This window comes from Numida meleagris, chromosome 21 (genome assembly GCF_002078875.1).
Source record: "Numida meleagris isolate 19003 breed g44 Domestic line chromosome 21, NumMel1.0, whole genome shotgun sequence".
Classification (NCBI taxonomy): domain Eukaryota; kingdom Metazoa; phylum Chordata; class Aves; order Galliformes; family Numididae; genus Numida; species Numida meleagris.
This window is the reverse complement of record NC_034429.1, coordinates 3,751,830-3,773,661: the sequence shown is the minus strand read 5'-3', so window position 1 is coordinate 3,773,661 and position 21,832 is coordinate 3,751,830. Positions and strand designations below refer to the sequence as shown.

The 21,832-nt window shown below is 44.2% G+C and overlaps 1 protein-coding gene across 16 annotated transcripts in view; it reads left to right on the top strand.

The window, feature by feature from the left end:
- Positions 1-17,184, top strand: part of LRRTM4 (leucine rich repeat transmembrane neuronal 4) — a 504,688-nt gene extending 487,504 nt beyond the window's left edge. For all 16 annotated transcript variants that reach the window (XM_021374973.1, XM_021374975.1, XM_021374968.1 and 13 more), the window contains one exon: positions 16,662-17,184. In XM_021374973.1, the coding sequence (XP_021230648.1) occupies positions 16,662-16,883 (222 nt within the window). In that variant the 3' untranslated portion in view covers positions 16,884-17,184. The remainder of the gene's footprint in view (positions 1-16,661) is intronic.

The following is a 21,832-nucleotide window of genomic DNA, read 5'->3' as shown; positions in this document are numbered from 1 at the left end:
TAGGCTGCAGTCTGGTTGGAGCGCATGCTTTTTCTCCCTGCTATTTTGGGATGCATGTAGAAAGAAAATGATGGGGCATTAATGTGGAGCAGGTTGAGTGTGTGGGGACAGAAGACAGAGGGATTGACCTGGAAACCAAGCACTTTGCAGTGAAATGCCCACCAGAGATGGAGGGATAAGGGTGAGGAGTGCCGCCTGCAAGTGAATCTGGAAGGGCAGTGGGATGGTTACGGGCACTGAATCTGAATCTTCCAGCTTGAAGGACGACGGGATGGTTAAGGGCACCGAATCCACGGCTTTGAGCAGTGTGAGTGCAGGAGCTGTCATCGCAGCATTAGTGCACAAATTCACACTGCTTCGAGAGCTGTCAGTTATGTCAGCAAGTGGCATCGGAGCCCTCAAAGAAAGGACATCTTGCCAAGAATGCGGTGCTTCATTATTTTCCTTTCTTTTTTGTATTGCAGTATGTAGGCCCCACTTGTGAACAGGGGAGGAAAAAAAAAAAAAAAAAAGGATTTAAGATAGTCCCCTAATCTGTCAGACAAAAACCATATGGCTGAGGCTACAATTGAGCCACGGTTGATCACACTCCCCCCTAATCTGCAGCTGTTTTCCTTCGGATAGATAAATATGTGTTTAAATAATGCACCCTGCCGCACTCTCCACGATTTTTTGGAATGTTCCCTTTGACAACGGAATGCTCCTATTATGCCCCATAAACGTCTTGCAGGCTGACCGCTCCTGCCCAAACGCACATCAAGGCTGCGTTCCCTCCGCTTCACCTTCCAAAGGAAACACCGCAGCTGTTCATTATTTGCGGCACTTACTACAAGAGACTCATTTTCAGGAGATAATTTTTTTTCCCCTTAGAACTTCATAAAAATGTTTTAGTCCCTGACCACAAAGACGCAGTGAATAACTATTGCAGAGGAGTGCTGTGAGCTTTGATGTCAGCGCTGTTCTGCTTTAAAAGGGCACCGAAGTCTGTCAATGGCACATTCTTTTCTTCCGTGGTAATAGCACGAGCCTGCCTTGCATTGTGCTACATTTTGTAGGAAGGTTTTGAAGCTGAACTCACTACATACCCATAGCACAAAAAGGAAAAGGGTAACCATGTCAACCAGTGTCCAGCTGGCACCAGCATGATGCGCTGCCGTCATCCCCTTGCCTTGTCCTACCCTAGTGATACGGGATGAAGGCTCTAGGGCTCTTCCTCCAGCTCCCAGCATCATGTCAGGACAGTGAGATGCTGCATAGTCTGATCTTTCTGATGGCTTTTGGGTTTTGATGTGAGTTTGCGTGCTTTGTTCCAAGATAAAGAGTAGGGAGCAGAACAACATCATAGCTAGAAAATTAATGGGTATTTCAATAACCCTCCCATATTTTGTTTATATGATGAGTGAGAGAATACACCAACCAAAGAAAAAAGGTTTTTTTCATGGAATCACGGGATCATTATGGTTGGAAATGACCTTTAAGACCACGAATTCCAACCCCAACCCATCCCACCATGCCCAATGACCATATCCCTCAGCGCCACATCTCCACGGTTCTTGAACACCTCCAGGGACGGTGACTCTACCACCTCCCTGGGCAGCCTGTGCCAGTGCATTACCACTTGTTCGGAGAAGAAAGTTTTCCCACTCTCCAACCTAAACCTCCTCTGGCACAACTTGAAGCAGGGCTATGCAGGGCTGAGCCCCTACAGCAGGCAGCACTGAAATACAGCAGGCTGCAGGAACTGAGGTGTCATCCAGAGGAATCAATTTTACCCACTGTTTTGAGTTCCTTTTGTTCAGTGTTATGACTATTAGTGTGTTCTAGCAGATGCCATGAGCCTCACTGTGCTGGCAGCCCCACTCTACCAAGGAAGGGTCAATCAGCAGAACTCATACAGTGCCTAATGGGAAGTCCTATTGATTTCATAAGTGATAAAACCAGTTGAGTTGGATGGAGATAAAAAGACTTACACATCGTGCTTCAGAGATAATACAGTACTTTCACTTACCTGAATTGCAGACCATCTCTAGTTGATTTGATGGCCTTAATCTGCAGCACTGGGGCCAGGTTTTCTGACTCTGAAACTTGTAAAACCCTTCTTAATGCCCCCTCCAAAAGTCTTTTGTCAGTGTGCTCCTTTTCATTGACCGTATTGTGGCCATATCTCACAATAGAGCTGTGTATCTTAGTATTCAATAAGCAAGCACAGAGTGCTTTAAGTTGCATTATATGGTTATGTTTGCTTCTAGATAGAGCTCATACCAGCTGTTATACTGGGAGCCAGCTCTCAGGTGAGGTTATCTCAGAGACCAAAGTTCCAGGCCCAATTATCTGATCTTGGGCTCAGCTTCAACTCTTCTTGTTCCTTTGCCTTTTTGGTAGCAATAGTGATATCAGTCTTTGTTAAACCCTTTGATGTAGGTATTCAACTCTCTGGATTGCCTTGGGGGATTTCCCTGACCTCTGTTTATTTATCTATAAAGTGAGAATAATGATATCTGCTTGTCTCAAAGCAACAACACAAGACTTATCAGAATAATGACTGCAGAGCCCTTGGATGAAAGGTGCAGCACAAGGGCAAACAACTGTTGTTTATTCTTGTTGCTAACATGATCTGACTTACAAATGTGGCAGGCTGAAGATAGGCTCTTGATAAAATTTTGCAAAGTGTGAGAACTTAGGGACCTGCAGTATGTTTGCAGTGAGCTGTAGCTGCTGCTGTGATTGTCCTTGTTTTGCTTGGTGGAAGATACAGCTGTGCTTGGTCTTGTGTTGTGCAGGACTGAATTATTTCCAGTTGCCAAATGGGAAAATTGTCATTCCATCAGTGTGAAGAGGATGGGCTATCATTTGTCACCTAAAATCCCTGCTAATCCCATGAGCCCATTCTGCTAGTGATTGCAAAACTCTCATGTATAATGTTGAAGGATATGGGGAAATGGTCAGTGCTTTATGTTCTTCTTTTAGAATTTGGATTCATCACTGAGATAAATCACCTGTCTTCTATTCCATACCCATTGCTGACCTTAGTTTGCTCCATCCTTGTTTGGGGGGCAGAAGAAAGATAAGAAGTGTTATCTTTAAGCAGCCATTAGCTTTAAGCAGTGTGCTCTGCATTCCAGGAAGCATGTCCAGTCCCTGGTGAGCAGGAAAGCATTCTCAGAGAGACTTTGATTTGTTTTGTTTGATCTGACCCCTCCTGTTTGTTGCAGGTCTTCACTGCTCACTGGTGGTGAAGACCCTCGATGCAGCGCTCCCAGGAGCGTGCTCCCCAGAGAGAAGCCTCAGTGCAATAGAAATCCAATGCCTTTTCCACAATCTCTCATCTGTTTCATGCTGCAGTTACCATGGGATCGTTTGCCTCAGCCTTCCTCTCTCTGTCTCTTTGCCACAGAAGTGCACGGACTGTGGCCTGCGGTCACATTGTCACCTTTGTTCTCCTCTTTGTTTGGAGAGAAGAGGCTGGAAAGGAGCAGAAGGGTCTGAGCAACCCGCAGGGTGATAGCAGCCACAAGGCTCATGTTTGCTCAAGTCTTCAGCACAGAGCCCGTTGTTTTGGGCTGCAACTGGTCTTTAGAGGGGCTCTGCCAAAGAGCTGTTCTTTGGCAGCTTTACCCCACTGTTCTCGGGTGAACTGAGATCTGTGGGTTAGCTGAGATTGCTGTCCTTAGTAGGATGGAGCAGCCTGACTTGCTTAAGCATCTGTCTGTGCTCAGTTCTGTCGTGCCTTTGTTGATCTTGGATTAAGTGCAAGAAAGCAAAAGAAATAGTTGTAGGCAAACTCCAGGCACTGAGATCTGTAGCAGTTAGGCTACCATGTCGTAGTCAAAGCCACCTTTAAAGAGAGAGCTTTGAGTTGTGTTGCATGTCTTGGGGCTCCAGAGAGCTGAATCCCATCCCTGGCTCCCAGAGGATGCTTTTAATTGGTGCTTTAGTTCAGATCCTGGTGATACTTTTGATGTGCGGATCTCAAGGCTGTCCTCAGTGTGCTGACGTCCCAGAACAAAGACAGATCCCTTTGGGATGGAACTAAACCAGTTCAGCTCTGAGTGTTGGTGGGACCAGACTGGAGCTACTGTGGTGGAAATCCTCTGAAATGTGTGTGTGCTGTGTGCACTGTGTGCTCAGCACCAACTCTTGTGCTTTGCTCACACCAGCCCATAGCACTAACAGATATCTACACAGGCACAGTGGCCACATGATGAGGGAAGTCATTTAGGGATAAAAGATCTGTATTCATGTATTTAGCTCGTGGAAAAATCTGTCCCTCAATCTGTGCATCAGTTTTGAGATCCTTTGCTTGCTTGCTGTTCTCCTCTCTCCCACCCTTCATCTGTCACGCCTGTCTGCAGCACGAGCTCTCCAGGGCAAGGGCTCTGCTGAACACATGAGCATTGGTTACCGCCGTGCAGTTCCAGTTCTGGTCGAGGCCTCTAGGCACTGCAAATAAACAACAGATTTCGGATTACAAGACGCTTATTTATCTCCTTCTATTGCTTCTCCCCGTCTGTTTCACCCTTGGGTAGTTAGGGATCAGGCCTTGATATTGCCTTGATCTTACAGATGAGCAAGACGTCGAGTGTTTGCTCTGCGCAACCAGCACAGGTCCCACACAGGAGTGGGAATGGTCACATCCCTGTGCTCCACCATCCCAGCAGTGCCCTGACCCAGTATGTCACAGGTGGGTCGCTCACCTCTGTGCTCAGCCCATCCGACACGCTGCAGTTGCCTTTCCCAAACAGAACAAGTTGGAAAAAAATGCCACAGTAGCTGGGAACTGCTTGGCTCACGCTTGGCTGCTCGGGAGAGCGTTCAAGCATGCCGTCTCCTGTTGACGTGAGCTGCAGAGATTTCTCACAGCAGCTCCTTTGGTTTCCAAAATCTCGCTCACGGCGCGGATTTTATTTTTCCAGCGGGGTTCTTTGAACCTGATTCTTTTCATTTACACTCCAGCGCTACTGCTGAGCTCAAGCGCAGGAAGGGTCTGAGTAGGCAACAACTATTTTTGCTTATTAATGTTCATTGCGTCAGAATAGGTATGAGGCTGCTTTGTTCGCTTTGTCCGGAACGTCAGCGTGTGCAGTGCGTGCTCTGCAGCCCTCTCCTGGCTGCATTCAGCTGTACAGGCAAAGGCACTTGGTTTCCTTTTCTCCGAATGCCTCTGAATGTTTCTGTCTTTTTTCAGAGCTAGGCTCAATCTCCAGCTGGATTTAAGCATCATGATCTGTTGGCCAATAATTAGAGCTTTGGCTGCTGCCAGCTGGCAGCATCTTGGAAGGGGAGAGAGGCAATCCGGCCACGGACAGCCCCAGCTTGTACGCAGGGGTTTCATGCGTGGGACAAAATGAAGACAACTTGCTGCTTTCCATCCACACTGAGAAAAGACACCTTGGGCAATGCAGCCCTTCCTCTAGTTCCTAGCTATCATGCAGTTTCCACGCCAGTTCTCGGCAGGGTGATCACTGCACCATCGCTTCTGAATGTTTCAGAGTGTGTGTGCACTCCCCTCTCCTGCTGCACAGTGGCTGTTCTGAGGGTTGAGCCTGCCTTTCAGTGTGCACGTCACCCAGGCCTGCCTTTCTGCTTTAAAAGTGTCACTGAGCCACTGGTGCCCAATAATCATATCTGTTGGTTTTGCATTCATGGAGTAATCAAATCGATCCGCTTGGTTCTGTGGCAGCAAGGATTGCTAACCCAAGAATATTTGCTAACTCAGAAATATTTCCCAGCCCAAGAATATTTCCTAACCCAAGAATATTTTCTAACCCATCTTTCTTGGCAGTTTTCTCAAGGATTCTGAATATTCTGAAGATTTCCCTGCATATTACAAAACTTGCCCAGAGGAAAGAAAAAGTCATTTGTTTTCCACAGAGTATTAAGAAAATAATGCTATCATTGTGCATTGTCCTTGCCTGCAATGCTGGACAGTCTTGCATTAATTTTCTGCTTACTCAATCTCAAATATACAAAGATTCTATAGAACATGACTGAAGCATGAACCCAAGTTCGTTATTAATTTTCTAATCCTGTGCAGCCCTCACCCTGCCTTTTTTGGTTTGCAGTTTGCCATTTCAGGAGCCTGCTCAGAAAGCAGCTAACAATGCTGCTGTTACATCCCTCCTTTGCAAGCTGCATGCTCATACACCAGCAGTTACAGGATATATTTGCAATGCCTTAGCATTCATACCCGAGCGTTCTCTGAGCTTTAATTAAAGTCCTAATATTCCTCTGCGATAGTTTTAAGGCTGGTAAGCGAGGTGAACTAATATACATCAAGTGATCATGTATTTGTAGCCAGGGTTTGGGGTGGATGGGTTTCTCATGGAGCTGCTGAGCTGGTAGCATTGCCCCTAAAATACCCATTTCCCTCCAGCTCTGCCCTCCTCTTCCGCCTCTAATGGTGCTACAGAGTGCAGAGACTGTTCCTCAGCCTTCCAGTAAAGATGGGGGTTATATAAATCCTCGCCCCAATGTGAGTCACTTATCAGTATCTTTTGGAAACCATGGAGTTGGGTACATCTCCGCGTGGGCACACTGCTCCCATCAGTGCTAATGGAAGTGACATGCATCAGGAGGAGAAGCTGTCCCTGAATTAATGCTCTTTCCATTGTGTTTGTGCCGTTGCACACACTGATTCCTCTGCTAGGAGTCAGTGGAGGTAATTAAAATGTAATTTCTCATGAAGAGAATCCTGCTGAGACATTCAGTCTAATAGGAGCTCCCTCCCGTGTCCAAGCAGGTCTGTAGTGCCAGCGCTTTCCTCTCTCCCACTGGAGCAAATTTATCCCAGAGGAAATTGGTTCCTCACTGTTTCCTCAAGAGAAATAATAATTCCTTCAGCTCACTCTCACTTTGCAGCCGTGGTGCTGTGCTTATTCCTCTGCTTTTGGTATAAGTCCCTTCTGGTCAACAGCTCTGGATGTTGATGGTCCAACGTAGACCATCTGATGCCCAGATCAGATGAAACAACAGCAGTGTGAGTTCCTGTAACCTTCTATCTTTCCTCTTCTGCCACTTATTCTTTTTTTTTTTTTTTTTTTTTTTTTTTGGTATTCACTTTCTGTAAAGAAAACCCTTTCAGATTGTCTAGGGATGATTGAAAAATAAAGCAAATGATCTTCTTCCCTTAGGCCAGTGCTAAGATGTTGAATTTGGAATTTTAAATGCTGATAGAGGACTCTGACATGTTACAGCTTGTGGGGGATGCAGATGCTATCCCTGTATTTAATACTACCATATTAAATGGAATTTAGTGCTAATTACAAATGATTTTTTTTTAAATCAAAATGGGCTGAGGCTGGCATCTAACTCCAACCAAAATGTTTTGGTGTGTTATAACTAGATAACATAGAAGGAAACACTTTCAATTTTTATCAGTCCAGTAAGGGACCCAGCATCCCCATTCTTCTAACACCAGTAGTTTTTAATCGCAAGCAGTTTGGTTGCACTGCCTTAAGAACAATGTACTGTGCAATTTGGGTCATGTGTTTCCAGCTTTTGAAAGTGTGCTTTTGACGTCGCCATGTGCAGAATCTAGTATTTAAAACTCTTGAAAAAGCCATCAATTTCTGGACGGCTCTTTCACACACTGTAAATTCGAGGCAGACCGAATGGAAAGGCATTGTCATGTGAGACAGAGCCTTATTTCACTCATTCTCCAGCACTTTGTTTGTCACTGTGGCAGAGCGTTATCAGATGTATTAAACAGTGCAGTATTAAATAGTGTACTTATTTATGGTGAGCAGTGGATGGAGCAGGTTGCCATCTTTATGATCACTGCATGGAAAATCAACTCTACTTTCTTCCCGTTGTTGTCATAATTCATTTTTTGAAGCAATGTGCTCCGTTTACCATATTGCATGCTGGACCTTCCCCTCCCAGGGGACAATACAGGAGAATCAAAGGTTCCAGTTCTCTCTTACATGGAAATCAGAGGGAAGGGCAAGTAGTGGGATTAGGGCAGCTCCTAGTTAAGAATGTCCTCCCAGTGCTGGGATCTTTTAGCATGCAATTGAGCCCCCAAACCATCTGCTGAAGGATGCGAGGCATCCCCTTACCCGCTAGCACCTGTGGGAGAGTGCCTCAGGCTCTTAGAGACGCTGAAAGATCCAGCCTGTAGCATTTCAGGCTGAAATGTCAGCAAATGAGAAGGCTAACAGAAGTCGGGAGAGTTGGAGGTCAGGAGAATGCCCCGTGGACGTTGTTACCGCACTGCTGACCTGTGCTCTGCTCTTTCTTCTCGATCCCTTGGAGACTTGGCTCGATGGCCCTTTGACTCATCCTGGTAGGCTAAGTACAAATGATCTGCGCTTAAGCAGCATTTAATGCCATACATAGGGAGCAGAAATTCCCCTTGAGAATATTGCTTTTTGAAGTAGCTAAATGAAAACCGAGTTGCCTTAAGAGAAAGTCAAGTTTTTGAAGGCATGTGTGCTTAGGCACCCAAAGACACGTACCCAAAGGGGCTCTTCTGCATCTGGGTAGGCCCCTGCCACGAGGCACTGCATTGCTTTTGGAAAGCTAATCTGTCCCTAAGCAATGCAAAAGCTTTTTTTGTAATACCACCCTTCCCTTCCTATTGAATTCTATAGAAAATTATCCTAATAGCACTGAAAGCAATATTAATGGCTTTCCAATTAGAATATCTAGATAGTTTGTTTATTTTATCGGCGCTCCATGGCGGAAAATCGAAGGTTGCTCTGAATCCCACTTCACGCTTTTCATCAGCGAGCTCTTTTGTCATGAGCAGACACTCCATGAAATACAGATAAAGCAATTTAAAAGAAATATTTTGCCCAAGAAGGCTGAAAGGACTGCCTCCTTTCTGGGAGTTCCCTAAAGAGAAAGGTTTTTGTTTACTGACTGAAAGACGAAATTGGCCCATAGAAGGAGCAGGGGGTGGGCATGGTTTTTGTCCTGGTCTTTGAGCACACTTAGTTCAGCAATCCACAGAGATGTTTGACTTGAAAGGGAAAGGCACTTCTGTGCTTGGATGGAAGGGTTAAAAAACTGTCTGTAGGAGAGAAGAGGAAAATTGAGAATCTAATTCATTCTATCGGCAGAACCAACAGAGTGATGTTATATAGGGGTTTTACCCATGAAATATTCTCTGCAAGTGTGAGAGAATGCATTGTAACATTCAGTCTTTACAGGGTGTCCTACATAGCTTACAGACATTTAAAAAGCTGGTGAAAGTTTTAATGCCATATGAAAAATTAATAGATGTGTTTTAATCAACTTTGTTAAATATGGAATCAGTCAATTTAGGATGAGAGGTAATGGCCTTAAGATGTGCCGGGGTTCAGGTTGGATATTAGGAACAATTTCTTTTCTGAAAGAGTGGCGAGGCATTGGCACACGCTGCCCAGGGAGGTGGTGGGGTCACCATCCTTGGAGGTGTTCAAGAACCGTGGAGATGTGGCACTGAGGGACGTGGTCAGTGGGCATGGTGGGAGTGGGTTCGGGTTGGACTTGGTGATCATAGAGGTCTTTTCCAACCTTAATGATTCTGTGATTCTAATTTTGCAGTGTTGTATAGTCCTATATAGCCATAAGTATCTAATTCATTGATGCTTAGTTCCTATAGCTATTTATTATGTCTATGAATTATCAGGTACCTTTTAAGAACTATAATTAGAACAATAAATAGGACATGCAGAAGTACCTGGTGGCTGTGCTTTCTTCTGCCCTGTGCCTGCTGTCTGTTGCTTTTCCCACATTTTCCATAGCAGGATCATTCCTGATACCGTATGCCAACTTTGGGATCCCATTTTCATGGTCATAAATACAAGGATTGAGTAAGCGTAGTGACCTACCTGTCAGTTATTTGTAGTGTTTGGGCTCCAAATTTCTGCTGATAGAAATCTTTTTTCTACTGGGACATCACCTGAGACCTGCCAACCACAGAATTTCAATTCCAGATTAAATTTAAATAAATGCTTTCATTCCATCTCTGCAAGCCCCTGAATACTTGAAATTGTCTCAGGCTTGGCTCTAAGCATGTGGGTTTCATCCCCAGTTCTGCTCAGAGCAGTCCTTATCTCGTTAGCTCACTGCTTGCTTTGCCTGACCCTTGGAAACTGCATTCTGGTGAATGCCTTGTCCAGCGTGGCCCAAAACATACCCAGCAGCTGCATTTCTGTGACTGGCAGGGCTCTGCATGACCAGAATTCCAGCTGGACTTCTGAGATCCAAGTAGACTAAATCCATCCTTGTCCTGTGTACCTCTACCAGTGGTCATTTGAGGAGTTCAGTGGGTGAGGGATGCTCATGAAGATCAGTTTGTAGGACTGTTACAGTGGGCATAAGCTAAGTTAAAAAAGATAGTGTGAAAAGGTGAATCAAAGGAGGTATTTTCATAGAATCGTAGAATCGATAAAGGTTGGAGAAGACCATGAAGATCACCAAGACCAACCCCAACCCATTCCCATCATGCCCAATAACCAGGTCCCTCAGTGCCATATCTCCACCGTTCTTGAAAACCTCCAGGGACAGTGACCCCACCATCTCCCTGGGCAGCCTGTGCCAGTGCATCACCACTTGTTTAGAGAAGAAATTGTTCCTAATATCCAACTCGAACCTCCCCTGGCACAACTTAAGGTAATTCCCTCTCGTCCTATCACTGTTACCTGGGAGCAGAGGCCAACCCCCCTCACCACAACCTACTTTCAGGCAGTTGTAGAGATCAGTGAGGTCTGCCCTGAGCCTCCTCTTCTCCAGACTGAACCATCCCCATTCCCTCAGCTACTCCCCATAAGACTTGTGCTCCAGACCCTTCACAGCTTCGTTGCCCTTCTCTGGACACACTCTAGAGCCTATATCGCTCTATGTAGGAAAAAAGGCCGACTTTGTTATGACCTTTTGCCTTGAGAACGCATATGAGTGTTTGCATGTGTGTGCACGAGCATGACACTATTGTACATCCCCTGAAACATCCCCTCTGTGGGTGCACCCCTCAATTTCCGACCTGGTTCTTTTCCTGATTCTGGAGCTACACTGCAGGCCTCCTCCTTGTCTGGTTCCTCTCCCAGAGGGAGATAAGTAGATCGTTAACCTGATTTGGTGGGAAATAGATAGAGGAGGCAAAGAAGTGGTTTCTGGCTGGAATGGGAAGGAAATTGAACATGAAATTGCAGGGAATTGATCGTGGGAATTGCACCTACAATTCAGGTTACCGAAGGAATCCTGCTCAGTGCTTTGTGCCTAATGTAGGCATAACGACCGCAGGCAGCCTTCCCAGTGGGATCTGTAGCTCTTATAAAACCGGCGCTAATGAAATGTTTGGAAGACCTTCACATAAAAACCAAGCTGACAGGTTTCCTGAAACTCTTACGTGTCACACGGGCAGCTCCAGTAAAAGCAGTTCTCCTCAGCACCTTGCTACTCAGCGCTCGGAGTTCTGAGGTCTGCATTTTTTTTTTTTATTAAAGTGATTTTGATTCTTTCGCCAAATTGAGGATTTCCTCAGGAAACATGAATTTCAGGCCAAAAAGGTTTATTAAAAAAAAAAAAAAAGGACAGACAATCTTGTGTTTATTGCAATTGCAAACAGAATGAAGCAGCATTCATTTTTCAGACCTAACTTTAATGGCCGTACTTTGTTGCTTTTAATGAGTTTAATAGGAAGTGTGTGATTGTGCATTTTCCTGAACAGGAATGATTTTCTGAACTGACTGCAAAGGGATGTGCCAGGGGGAAATCCAATGAAATTGTTCATGCCAGCTCTACCTGCCTAATGCACCAAATCAATCTATCTTTAAGGTGAAGCATTGTGCCTCACTAATTGTAAACCTTGCTTATTTTTACTCTAAATTATGACAGGGTTTAAAATGAACTCTGAATTTGATTTATCAACATCTACGCTGTTAATTCAGCAATGAAGTCATGGTGTTCTGAGACTAAATATTAGCACTAATGAGAAAACATAGCTTCCGTATTTTGTCACTCTGTGTTTCTGCTATGTACAGACAACTTCTGAACTTGGGTGTAATTTAATCGTGTAATCACTAAGTAGGCAAGAGTGTGCTCATAATTCAGTTTACCTGAATCCAAATGACCTCCTTCCCACCACAGACCTCCTGCAGAAGGCTGTGCTGGGGCTATCAGCCCTTCCTTGCATTGCGTGTCTGCCTGCTGCTTGATAGTCCAGGTGCCATGAGTCATTTAGACATCCATGGCCATCCTTGTTTCCCAAGAAAGATATCCCTTCCCTGCAGGGTAACAAATGCTTGGAGATCTTTCTTCAAAGCCCAACTGAAAGAAAAAACGCATAACGTTTCCAACCTGAAATAGATCTGTTCCGAAAACTTCTGTTTTCAAAATGTGATTTAGCAGTTTACCAGGAAATTATTTCAACCTGGGACTGCTGGTGATTAGATCTTGCTGAACTGCAAGTGATGCTGTGCAAGGCAGAGCGTTAATCTTTGATCCTCGGCTCGTCTTCACTGCAGTAAGTCTGCTGCTGTGCAACAAGAAATACTTGAGCAGGAGTTACAGGCAGCACAAAGAATCAGGTGTTCTGTTCAGCTCTGCATTGCTTGATAGAGAGGTGTCCAAGCTTTGAGTCCAGAGCAGGGCTGAGTTTTGGGCTGTCTGAAGCCTCCTGTTACGAGGCAGTGCAAGCAATTAAGGATGTATGAGGATGCATGCTATGAAAGGAAATAGAGACAGAAAAGCAGTTTAGAAATATGGTCACTTGATATTCATTTAGGGCCCAATCCAATATTCTTTCAGGCTCCTCAAGTTCAGTGGATATATGGCCAAGGTTCCATCTTATTCAGGTACATTTCATGTTCCAGAATAAGGATCTTTATGGATGTTTTGATAAAAAATCTCTGTGTTAATGGCTGCATCTCTGTGAAACAGAACTTGAAGCTTAACGGCTATCATTGAAACATTTTAAATTTGAATTTTCTTTGCATTAGCCCTCTGAAGTTTAGAGAGTAAGTTTATGTAAGTAAAGATGCTGATAAAAGCCAGTGTTTAAAACAAAACAAACACACACAAAAAAAAACCACTAAATGCGTTGAAATGTGGATACATGCATTTGCATGTTGGAATGACATAGTTTTTAATCAAATGTCATTGTTGCATGTCAAAGGAGAGCTGGACAGAGCATGTAGAGAAATACACTTTGAATGAATTTCACCAAATCTCAGGTAAACTCAAGTTAGTCCAGCAGGTTTTGAAGGGAGTTGTTATTTGACAGCAGTGCTGTTGAGCTGTTAACCTCTCCAATATCAATTCAAAAGGAAGATTTACATTCCAAAATTTCCACTGCTGAATCTTTTATCTTACTCCTGTAGCTGGGGATTTATGTAAATTTTGCTTGCAACAGTACATTTGTTCAAAGTGTGTGACTGCTAAGATGCAAAGTTTATTACATTTAGAGTGAAGATCTACAGAGCTGCAGCCTTTGGAAGTTAATACTAGCTAACTAATCCAGTCCATTAGTCAAAACTCCTTGCGAAACACTTGAAGTGCATACAATGCTTGTTGCTTGATAGACTCAGTGCTTTCTTGCAAGGCAAGATTCACTCACTCATTAACTTAATCAACTGGGTAGACACTATGCTCCCTTATGGTAAAGCAGTGGAACAGATGAAGAACATCCTACTTGGTGCCATACATGGGTTAACACCAGTATGTCCATCTCATACACATTAATGACTTTGGAAGGTGTCCTCTTGTTAATCATAGAATCACAGAATGATTGGGTTGGACAGGACCTTAAGGCCCACCCAGTAGTTCAAATCCCTGCCACGGACAGGGATACCTCTACTGGACCAAGTTGACCAGAGCCCCATCCAGCCTGGACCTGGCACATCCAAGGAGGGAGCGTAGCCGTTGATTTATGTTTCTCCTGCTGCAAGAAGTTTAAATCCTTTGAGTGCTAGGCAATGTCATTTTTAGAAGAGAGAATAGAAATGATTCATAGAATACTGTGGACAGGTACGTGCTTCATCCCCTTACTCTCAGATTCTCGCCAGTGAAAATTGTGTCTTCCATGGAAGAGGCCTTAAGGTAGTGATGGCAGAATCCCAGAGCCTGTATCTATTTGTTGGGGTATTTATTAGCCTGTTCGATGTTTTTCATTCTGTTTCTTTGTTTGTCTCCCGGAGGCCATAGCAGCTGAAAGGCCCCAGCTCAGGTGAGAGCTGTATTGCTTCAGTCCCTGCACAAACAGCCCTTGCTCAAAGACCTCCAGTCCCAAGGGCAGCAGGGGCAGGACATAATCTTCTCATTTTCCAACTCATAAAATGACTTGTCGAAGGTCACTTCTCTTGGCATCCGAGGCACTAGTTCTGTGGCAGTAATGAAACAGAGTAAAACTTGCTTTAGAACCTAGAGAAGAGTATTTCTAAAATTAATTTATAGCCACTTAGCTCTTTTTAAATATGCTTTTTTTTCAATATTTGAGAAAAAAATATAACAGCTTTGTGAATGATGGCCTCCGTATTTTCATTTCAGAGAAACAGTTCCAGGGAGGGAAGGGAGGCTTGGTTCTGCAGGCAGCAGTCCTGTGTGCCTTTCCATTTGACCAGGGAAATTCTGTGCTGATCTGTTCCTGTGGTTACCACCACATTTTAGAGGAATCACTAACACCAACTTGTGGGGGTTTGTTGGCATTTCTTCATGTGGTCTTCACTGGAGGTACCTCAAAGATAATGCTTCTTCCAGGATTTTGTCATGGTTTTTTTTTTTTAACTTCCCTTGATGGGATCTAGGTCCCAAAAGAGTTGAGGAGCAGCAGAAGGGCCATGCCTGAGAACAGGGGGTGCACATCCATTGTTGGGCCCCATTATTGTTTGTACACTTTCTCCATATGAATACATGGCTCCTTAGCTTGTGGATTGCCTGATACACCTATTTGTTTTTTACACTATTAAAGACACTCCACCTTCGCTATGCATACGTGACCCTTATTAATGTAATGTCAGCCCTACACAAACCTGGCTTTTTTAAGTGAAAAAACCAATTGAGTGATTCTCTACAACTGCTGAGAGAGAGCTGAAAGGGAAACGTGTTTATCCAGCACCCAGGGGTGCTGTTGGGATCCCAATTCCATTTGACTCCCATTTGAAGAAGGGAAGAAAACAAGCAAAGAGTGCTGCTCGCAGGACTCGGGTGGTTAATGTACTGTGCATTATTGCTGTAAAGCCAGGACCTCAATCTCTCAGCTCTCCCGAACACAAACAGTCCTTGGCTTTTATAGAATCATAAAGAGCTGCCTTAAAGGCTGAGGACAAATTCAAGCCCTGATAGGAATTGGCATAGATATTACTGTATCTGAAGGGAGTTGAAGTTTCTTGCGCTGTGCCTGAAAGTGATCCACAAGTGAATACAGTTGTCCCATCAAATTCTGCCGAGCAGCCTGTCTGCTGCATTCCTGCCTTTCAGCTGTCATGTAAAATGACGTTTTCAGCTGAGCTTCGAGTAGCAGAAGAGTTTTGGAAGCTCTCCAGCGTTCTGCAGAGGAACCCGGGGAGGATTCCAGCTGCTCCTCAGATCGAAATGCAAGAGGAACTCTGACCCTGCAGGACTTACAATTGCTCCTAATGCCTTTGATTTTTCATACCGATTGGAGCAATGTGCACCACGCAATGGAAATTTGTGGTAAATTAGCTTTGTAGTGTTCACTTAAAGTTCGGCATGGAAAATAAGGAGGCATTGCTTATGAGATTGAATTCTATGTAGGGTAGCTCCAGCTATAATGAGCCCAGGTTTGCTAGGCGCGCTAGAATAGACTCTTGCCTCTGTCTCCTGCAGTGTGTGATTTTTTCCTAAAAGCTTATTTCTTTCTACTTGAACAGCTCATCTCTTTCAGCTGATAAAATTATCTGCAAAGATTTGTATCTGAGGTTGTGCCATAAATCATATTTACCTGTAGGATTAACATTTGCAAACATAGGACATCTACAAAAAGAAAGGAAAGGGGGGGAGGCAGGGGGAATCAGGGCATTTTTCTATTTACATTTAAACAAAAAAGAGGATTCAGGGTAGATCTTGCAGGCATTTTGAATATTTTTTTGCATTCTTATAAGGTGTGGATCTGTTCACCTCCAGCAAGCATCATTGAGGCTCTTGGTGAGGCTGTAAGATATGGAACCCACGAAACCGTCACTAAAGCAGCTTAGTCCTGGGAGGCATAAACACGTGTCCAGCTGTGCTGAGAGCTGCATGAGCTGGCAGCTGAGATTTCCCATCCTTTGACATGCTCAGGCTGGGCTGCCTTCCGTAGAAATGCTCAGCTACTTTCAGGCACTGGAAGAGGGGCTGTTTTTTTTTTTTTAAAAAAAAAAAGGTTTGTCTTATCAGCAGCTTCCTTCATAGCCAGATTCTGCAAGCTAGGTTGGAATTCAGTACGCAAGACAGAGCAGGCTGAGATCTGCCCCTAGGCATACTCACCTCTATGGACCTAACCCCCTAAGCTCAGCACAGTGGGAAGAGATGAACTCGACTCTCAGCCCGAGTCGAGGTTCACCCAGCTTGAGTAGTCCCGTTGAAGGGGGATGCCTGGAAGCATCAAGGGCTGTCTTCCTGCAGGAGCTGAATGCTGAGCACCCACTGCGTTGGGGCTGCATTGGGATAATTGCTGAACAAACATGGCGAAGCACATCGTTCACATTTCTCTTCTTTTCGATCTGTTTGGTCTCCTGCAGGTCCCTCACCACATGAAGACTTTACCCTACTACAGCTACGACCAACCGGTGATCAGCTACTGCCAAGCCCACAAGCCCCTCCACGTCAACAAGGGCTACGACAGCATGGCCCGGGAGCAGCCAGAGCCCACCAACCTGGAACTCAGTCGGGACCACAGCTTCATAGCCACGATCGCACGCTCGGCGGCTCCGGCCATCTACATTGAGAGAATACCAAACTAGGGCCGGAGGCAGCGGGGAGCTCTTCCAAGGGACCTTTCAGCTCAGAAGAGAGCAGGGCCAGGAACTAAAATCCACCATTCCACTTCAAGATGTTCCAACACAGACCAAGGGAAGGGGATTAAGCAGACCCCGCAGACTGGAAACGCTGTCTCGCAGTACACACTGAGAACTTCAGGATTTTCTTTGCTTTAAACTTTCAAACAAATTCCTCAATGTAAATATTAAAGAGAGATTGTCGAGTTCTTATTAAAAAAAAAAAAAAATAGATTTCACTCTAGCTACATAAAGGGATGGATTAAGAGTTTTGTTTGTATATTTGATTTTTCTACATTGCACGGTTCCAGGGAAGGAGAACCACAGGTAAAAAATAAAGGGATGGGGAGGGCAAGGGCTGGGGGGGGATGGGTCAGCCATGATTCCTTATTGAGTGTTTATTACTCTTCAAAGATTTGTTTAATATTTTTGGTTTCTTTTTCAACGAAGCAAAAGATAGATCTATATTTTCTTTTTTTTTTTTTCCTTAATTTTATAATTTTTTTTTTCTTTTTTAAAGTGGTCAAGCGCTAATATTTCAAACTTCAGACATGGGCATTACAGCTTATGTTGAACCAAAAGGACATTGGCAATTGATGCAGCAGAAACAAAGAAACTTGGGTGCATGTACATTTAAGAGACAGGCTGTACACTATGGAGGGTGCTTTTGATTTTTACTATCATCATTGTGCTTCATTGTTGACACTATAACTACTTCTGGGGCTCTAAAAAAAAAGGGGAAAACATGCAATGGTGTATCGACTCTCATATTTACAGTCCAGCAGTGCTGTAAGCAAAATTAATGGACATTTGGGAACCAAAATGGAAAAGATGTGCTTGAAATGGATCAGAAGGAAAATCTTTTAAAGCGAGAGTGTTTTGGTGAAACTCACTGGCTGACACAATTTCTAAAACACAGGAGAATGTGTAACATTGGTTTTTTTTTTGTTTTTTTTTTTTTTAATTAATTATCCTGATCAGTTAGTTTTTGTGTAGTTTTTATCAATAAAATGACAACAACAAAAAGTGGTGGAAAAAAAAAAAATAAACATATTATTTTGTGGTTGGGACACCACAGCCAAGCTACTGTTTGAATGATTTCTCTGGATGTGTGACACAGGGACTCAGTGGACAAAGGGAACAAAGCTTTGTCCTGTTTCCCCTTCTTAGAGCTAAAGGAATTGGGTGAGGTTTGGAAAAGTTGTGCTTGCCTAGGAATAGGTTAAGGGGTGATCCTGGAGGGTGGAAGAATGGAGAAGGAGAAGTCTTCTGGCTTTCCTGAATATTTTTTTCTCTGTGGTGAAGTTAAATGGGTTCAGGTTAGAAGATAAGGTATATGTTTTTTAAATTGGAAGGTGAATAATACAACAATGGATGTTTACTTAATTAGTACTTATACTGGGTGTTTTCACTTGGCCACAAGGTCAAGAATCAATGCATGAATCTCTGTAAGTGCTCATTCTTGTATCATGTATACCACTGCATATTGTCTTCTGTGTTTCTCACCTGAAAAACATATCTTTCTCTGAAAGGAAAGGAAGAATATGCGTGGATGTATGCATTCTGTGCACTAGGCAGCTTGTAGGGAAACGTGGACCTGCAGAGTCAACTGGATGCATCAGAGGTAACGTATTTAGAATTAAGTGCTGGGCAGGAAATGAAAAGAAAATGGAGTGGAAGACAAGGTGATGAGTTTACAGCCAGCTCTATTAGACATCTCAATATCTGTCAGCTTTAGCATTCCTACGGACAGAGGGAAAAGGATGCCTGAAACACCAGGCTGCTTCAGATTGAGTTTAAAACATTGACCCACAGCCCATTACGCCGAAAATGGAAGCTCCCTCTCTCTCCCATTCATTCCTGTGGGCTCTGGATCAGCAGTGGACTGCATTTCAATGGGCGTCAAAAATGTGGTGACATTCCCACGCTCTTAAAAGGTGATAATGGCAGAGTTTGTATTACAGAGCTCTCCACTGTGTGCACGGTCTCCTGGATGAATTCACACCTTTCTGCCCGAAAATGTTGCTAGTTTTGTGCTGTTTGAACCCCGATGCCAATCTGGGCAAGAAGCCTTTTCTTAGTGTTCTTGATGATTAAGGAGGTAACGTTCCATGAATGTTTTGATGGCACAGCGTTGTGCCTTACCAACGTGCATGAAGAGCCAAATATTCACATGGTGGATTGCTTTAGATGGAAGCACCTTGTCACTGCAGCATGTACCAAGCTACCTGAAGCACTGTTAATTAGGTGGTTGCAGTGATCAGACCAAAAGGGCTCTATACAAACCTCACTGGGACACTGGATGTGGCAGAAATTAAATCTCAAACTGCTTTGGCTACAATTAGAGCCAAAGAAATCTGATAAAACCCAGTTTTGATAAAAGCCCAAAGTGTAATATGCCCAACTCCAGCCTTTTGTTATGAGTTTCATATTTGTCTTTTGTTTTTTCAAGAGTCAGCTCCTGGAATCGTGGTTATGTTACAACTTCATCTTAAAAGCTGCCTGGGTTCCTCGTTGGGAAGGTCTTACCCTCCTCTGCAAGCAGTTCTGAGGGAGGATGGAGCATCTCCCCAGATGCCAGGTAAGGCCCAAGAAGAACTTTGTGCTGAGTCCCTAACGATCCCTCCCCTGGCGAGCAGCAAACAGGCATACTGGAGAGAACTCATTACTGAGTGTTTGCTAACGATGGCATCTTTATGGTCACTGCTGGGTCTGAGCACTGATGTCACGGAGCTCCTGAGGACAGCTGCTCGTGGTTGTGCAGTCTCTAGGCAAGCTGGACAAAAATCAGCCTGACCTTCAGCCCCAAGCTGTTGAACTCTGTGCTTTGCAAAAGACAAAAACTAATGCAACCAAATAACAGCTTCTGGGAGGCGTTGGGAGAAATTGACTGCTCCCTGGCTCTCCAGCTCATAATTGCCTCGCAAATGTCAGTGGGGCACTGAAATTACACTGTGCTGATAATGCGGTGGGTAGGAGCTGCACCCAAGGAACGTGAGCCTGTAAAAGCAAGTAGCTGTATGGATTTATTGCTAGGACTGGCAGTGTTTAGCCCTGAGATTTAGAAATCTTTTGGAATACGCTGCCCCTTTCCCATAGTGAATTGGAAACGTTCTGAAGGTTGATAAATACAGTTTTGTCTTGGCTCCCCACTGGGAAAAGTCCCTGAAGGAATTTGCCACGTTGTACGTGGGAAATCTTGTGCTTTTACAGATGTTTTTAAGCAGCACGGTGATATGTCTGATGTATTATGTTATAGTGAAAGGAATTAAATTTTAAGGAGGTCAATTGGGCTCATTTAAATGTCTGTAGTCACTTTTTTAAACCTATCCAGACAAAAGAGGGGTTAGATAAGGCTGCAGGACCATCAAGCTACAACCATGCTTTAAACGAAGGCAAACAAATTACCTATCTGATGTAGTTGCCCATGCACAGAATGCCTTCCACATAACATTAATAGCAATCAAGAATTATCTGACAGAACTTGTAGAGTCTGGGCTTCTTCGAGGAGAGATGTTGATCTCCCCACTCCCCAGAAATGCAGATTTCCAGAACACATGTTGTGTTCCCCAGTGCCCCAGCAGCAAATGTTCCTCCTGCTTGCCATGGAGTTCTGCTCCTCCCTGGAAATACAAGACTTACTTATCCTTATAAGTGTAGTCAACAATGGAAAATGAGAATAAGCCAGCCATAAATCAGCCATAGGGTAAATGTGGTACTGAGGGGCATGGTTCAGTGGGCATGGTGGTGTAGGGTTGGTGGCTGGATGTGATGATCTTAGAGGTCTTTTCTGACAGTAATGATTCTGTGATTCATTTCTTTAAAAATCCACTCCATGCACATAGAAGAGTTAAACAGGAAAAAAAAAACATAGAGGGCATGAAATAAGGAAACCCATGAACACAGCATTTCTGTGGCCAAGGTCTGGGGCCATCGGTGGAGCAGCAAAAGCAAACAATCCCTCATTTTCTTCCAGAGCAGTTATTTCACTGGTGCTTAATGCCCATTATTTGCTTTGATGCTCTGGTGACTGGCATTTTGGTAATATATGGGGAGGTTAAAGTAAATTCATCTACAGAAGAGAGTTATATCGGTCATTACTGGAGTCAAGGGATGCATTACACCTTTGTCATTACTGTGCTAAGTCGTATTGCAGTGATACAAAAATAAAACTACATGTGAAGCAGGCAGCTTCCTCTTACACAGTGTAGAAGCCAAGCAGCCCCCAGTGCTAACTCAGCACTTTCGAGGTCTTTAGCGATCTGCAAGCAACATTCTTGTTTGTTTCTTGTTTGTTTGTATTGCATGATAGAGCTACAGGTAAGGCAAGCTTTCCAAAGTAGATACAAAGAAGGCCGTTAAATGCATTCTTCCTTTTCTAATTTTTGTTGGGTTTTTTTTTCCCTCTAGGGGGTATCCAAAGTTGGCAGAAAAGGAAGAGAGTCACTCCAAGCTCGGTAGTAGCTGAAACATTGCACATCTGCAAGGCAGCCTTGAGTAACTGAGGAGCTGCTGCCTCCCCCGGAGGCAAGAGGCAGATGATGCAGGTAATAGATCTTTTTCCTGTTGTTTTGCTGTGGACACAACTGGCCTTGGGGAAGCAATGGCTTTTCAGACATCTCATTGCATCAGTGGCTGCAGAGCTCCGGCGGTCCTGCTGCCTCAGCTGTGCTTCTCCCTCTCTATTGCTTTGCCATATGACCTTGGGAATACCAATTTACTCTTTTATTCTCTTCCTAGATGCTAGCATGTCTCATGCCCAGCATTTTGCACCAGCACAGTCATGTCCTCCGTGACTTCTGGTGCAACAGAAATGGAAATAAGTAAAAAAGTCTGAAAATCCCTCCGTGTCTTGCCCCTTTCCCTGCTACCCCCCAGTGTTATTTTGCGTATTTAAAAGGCAAGCAAAATCATTT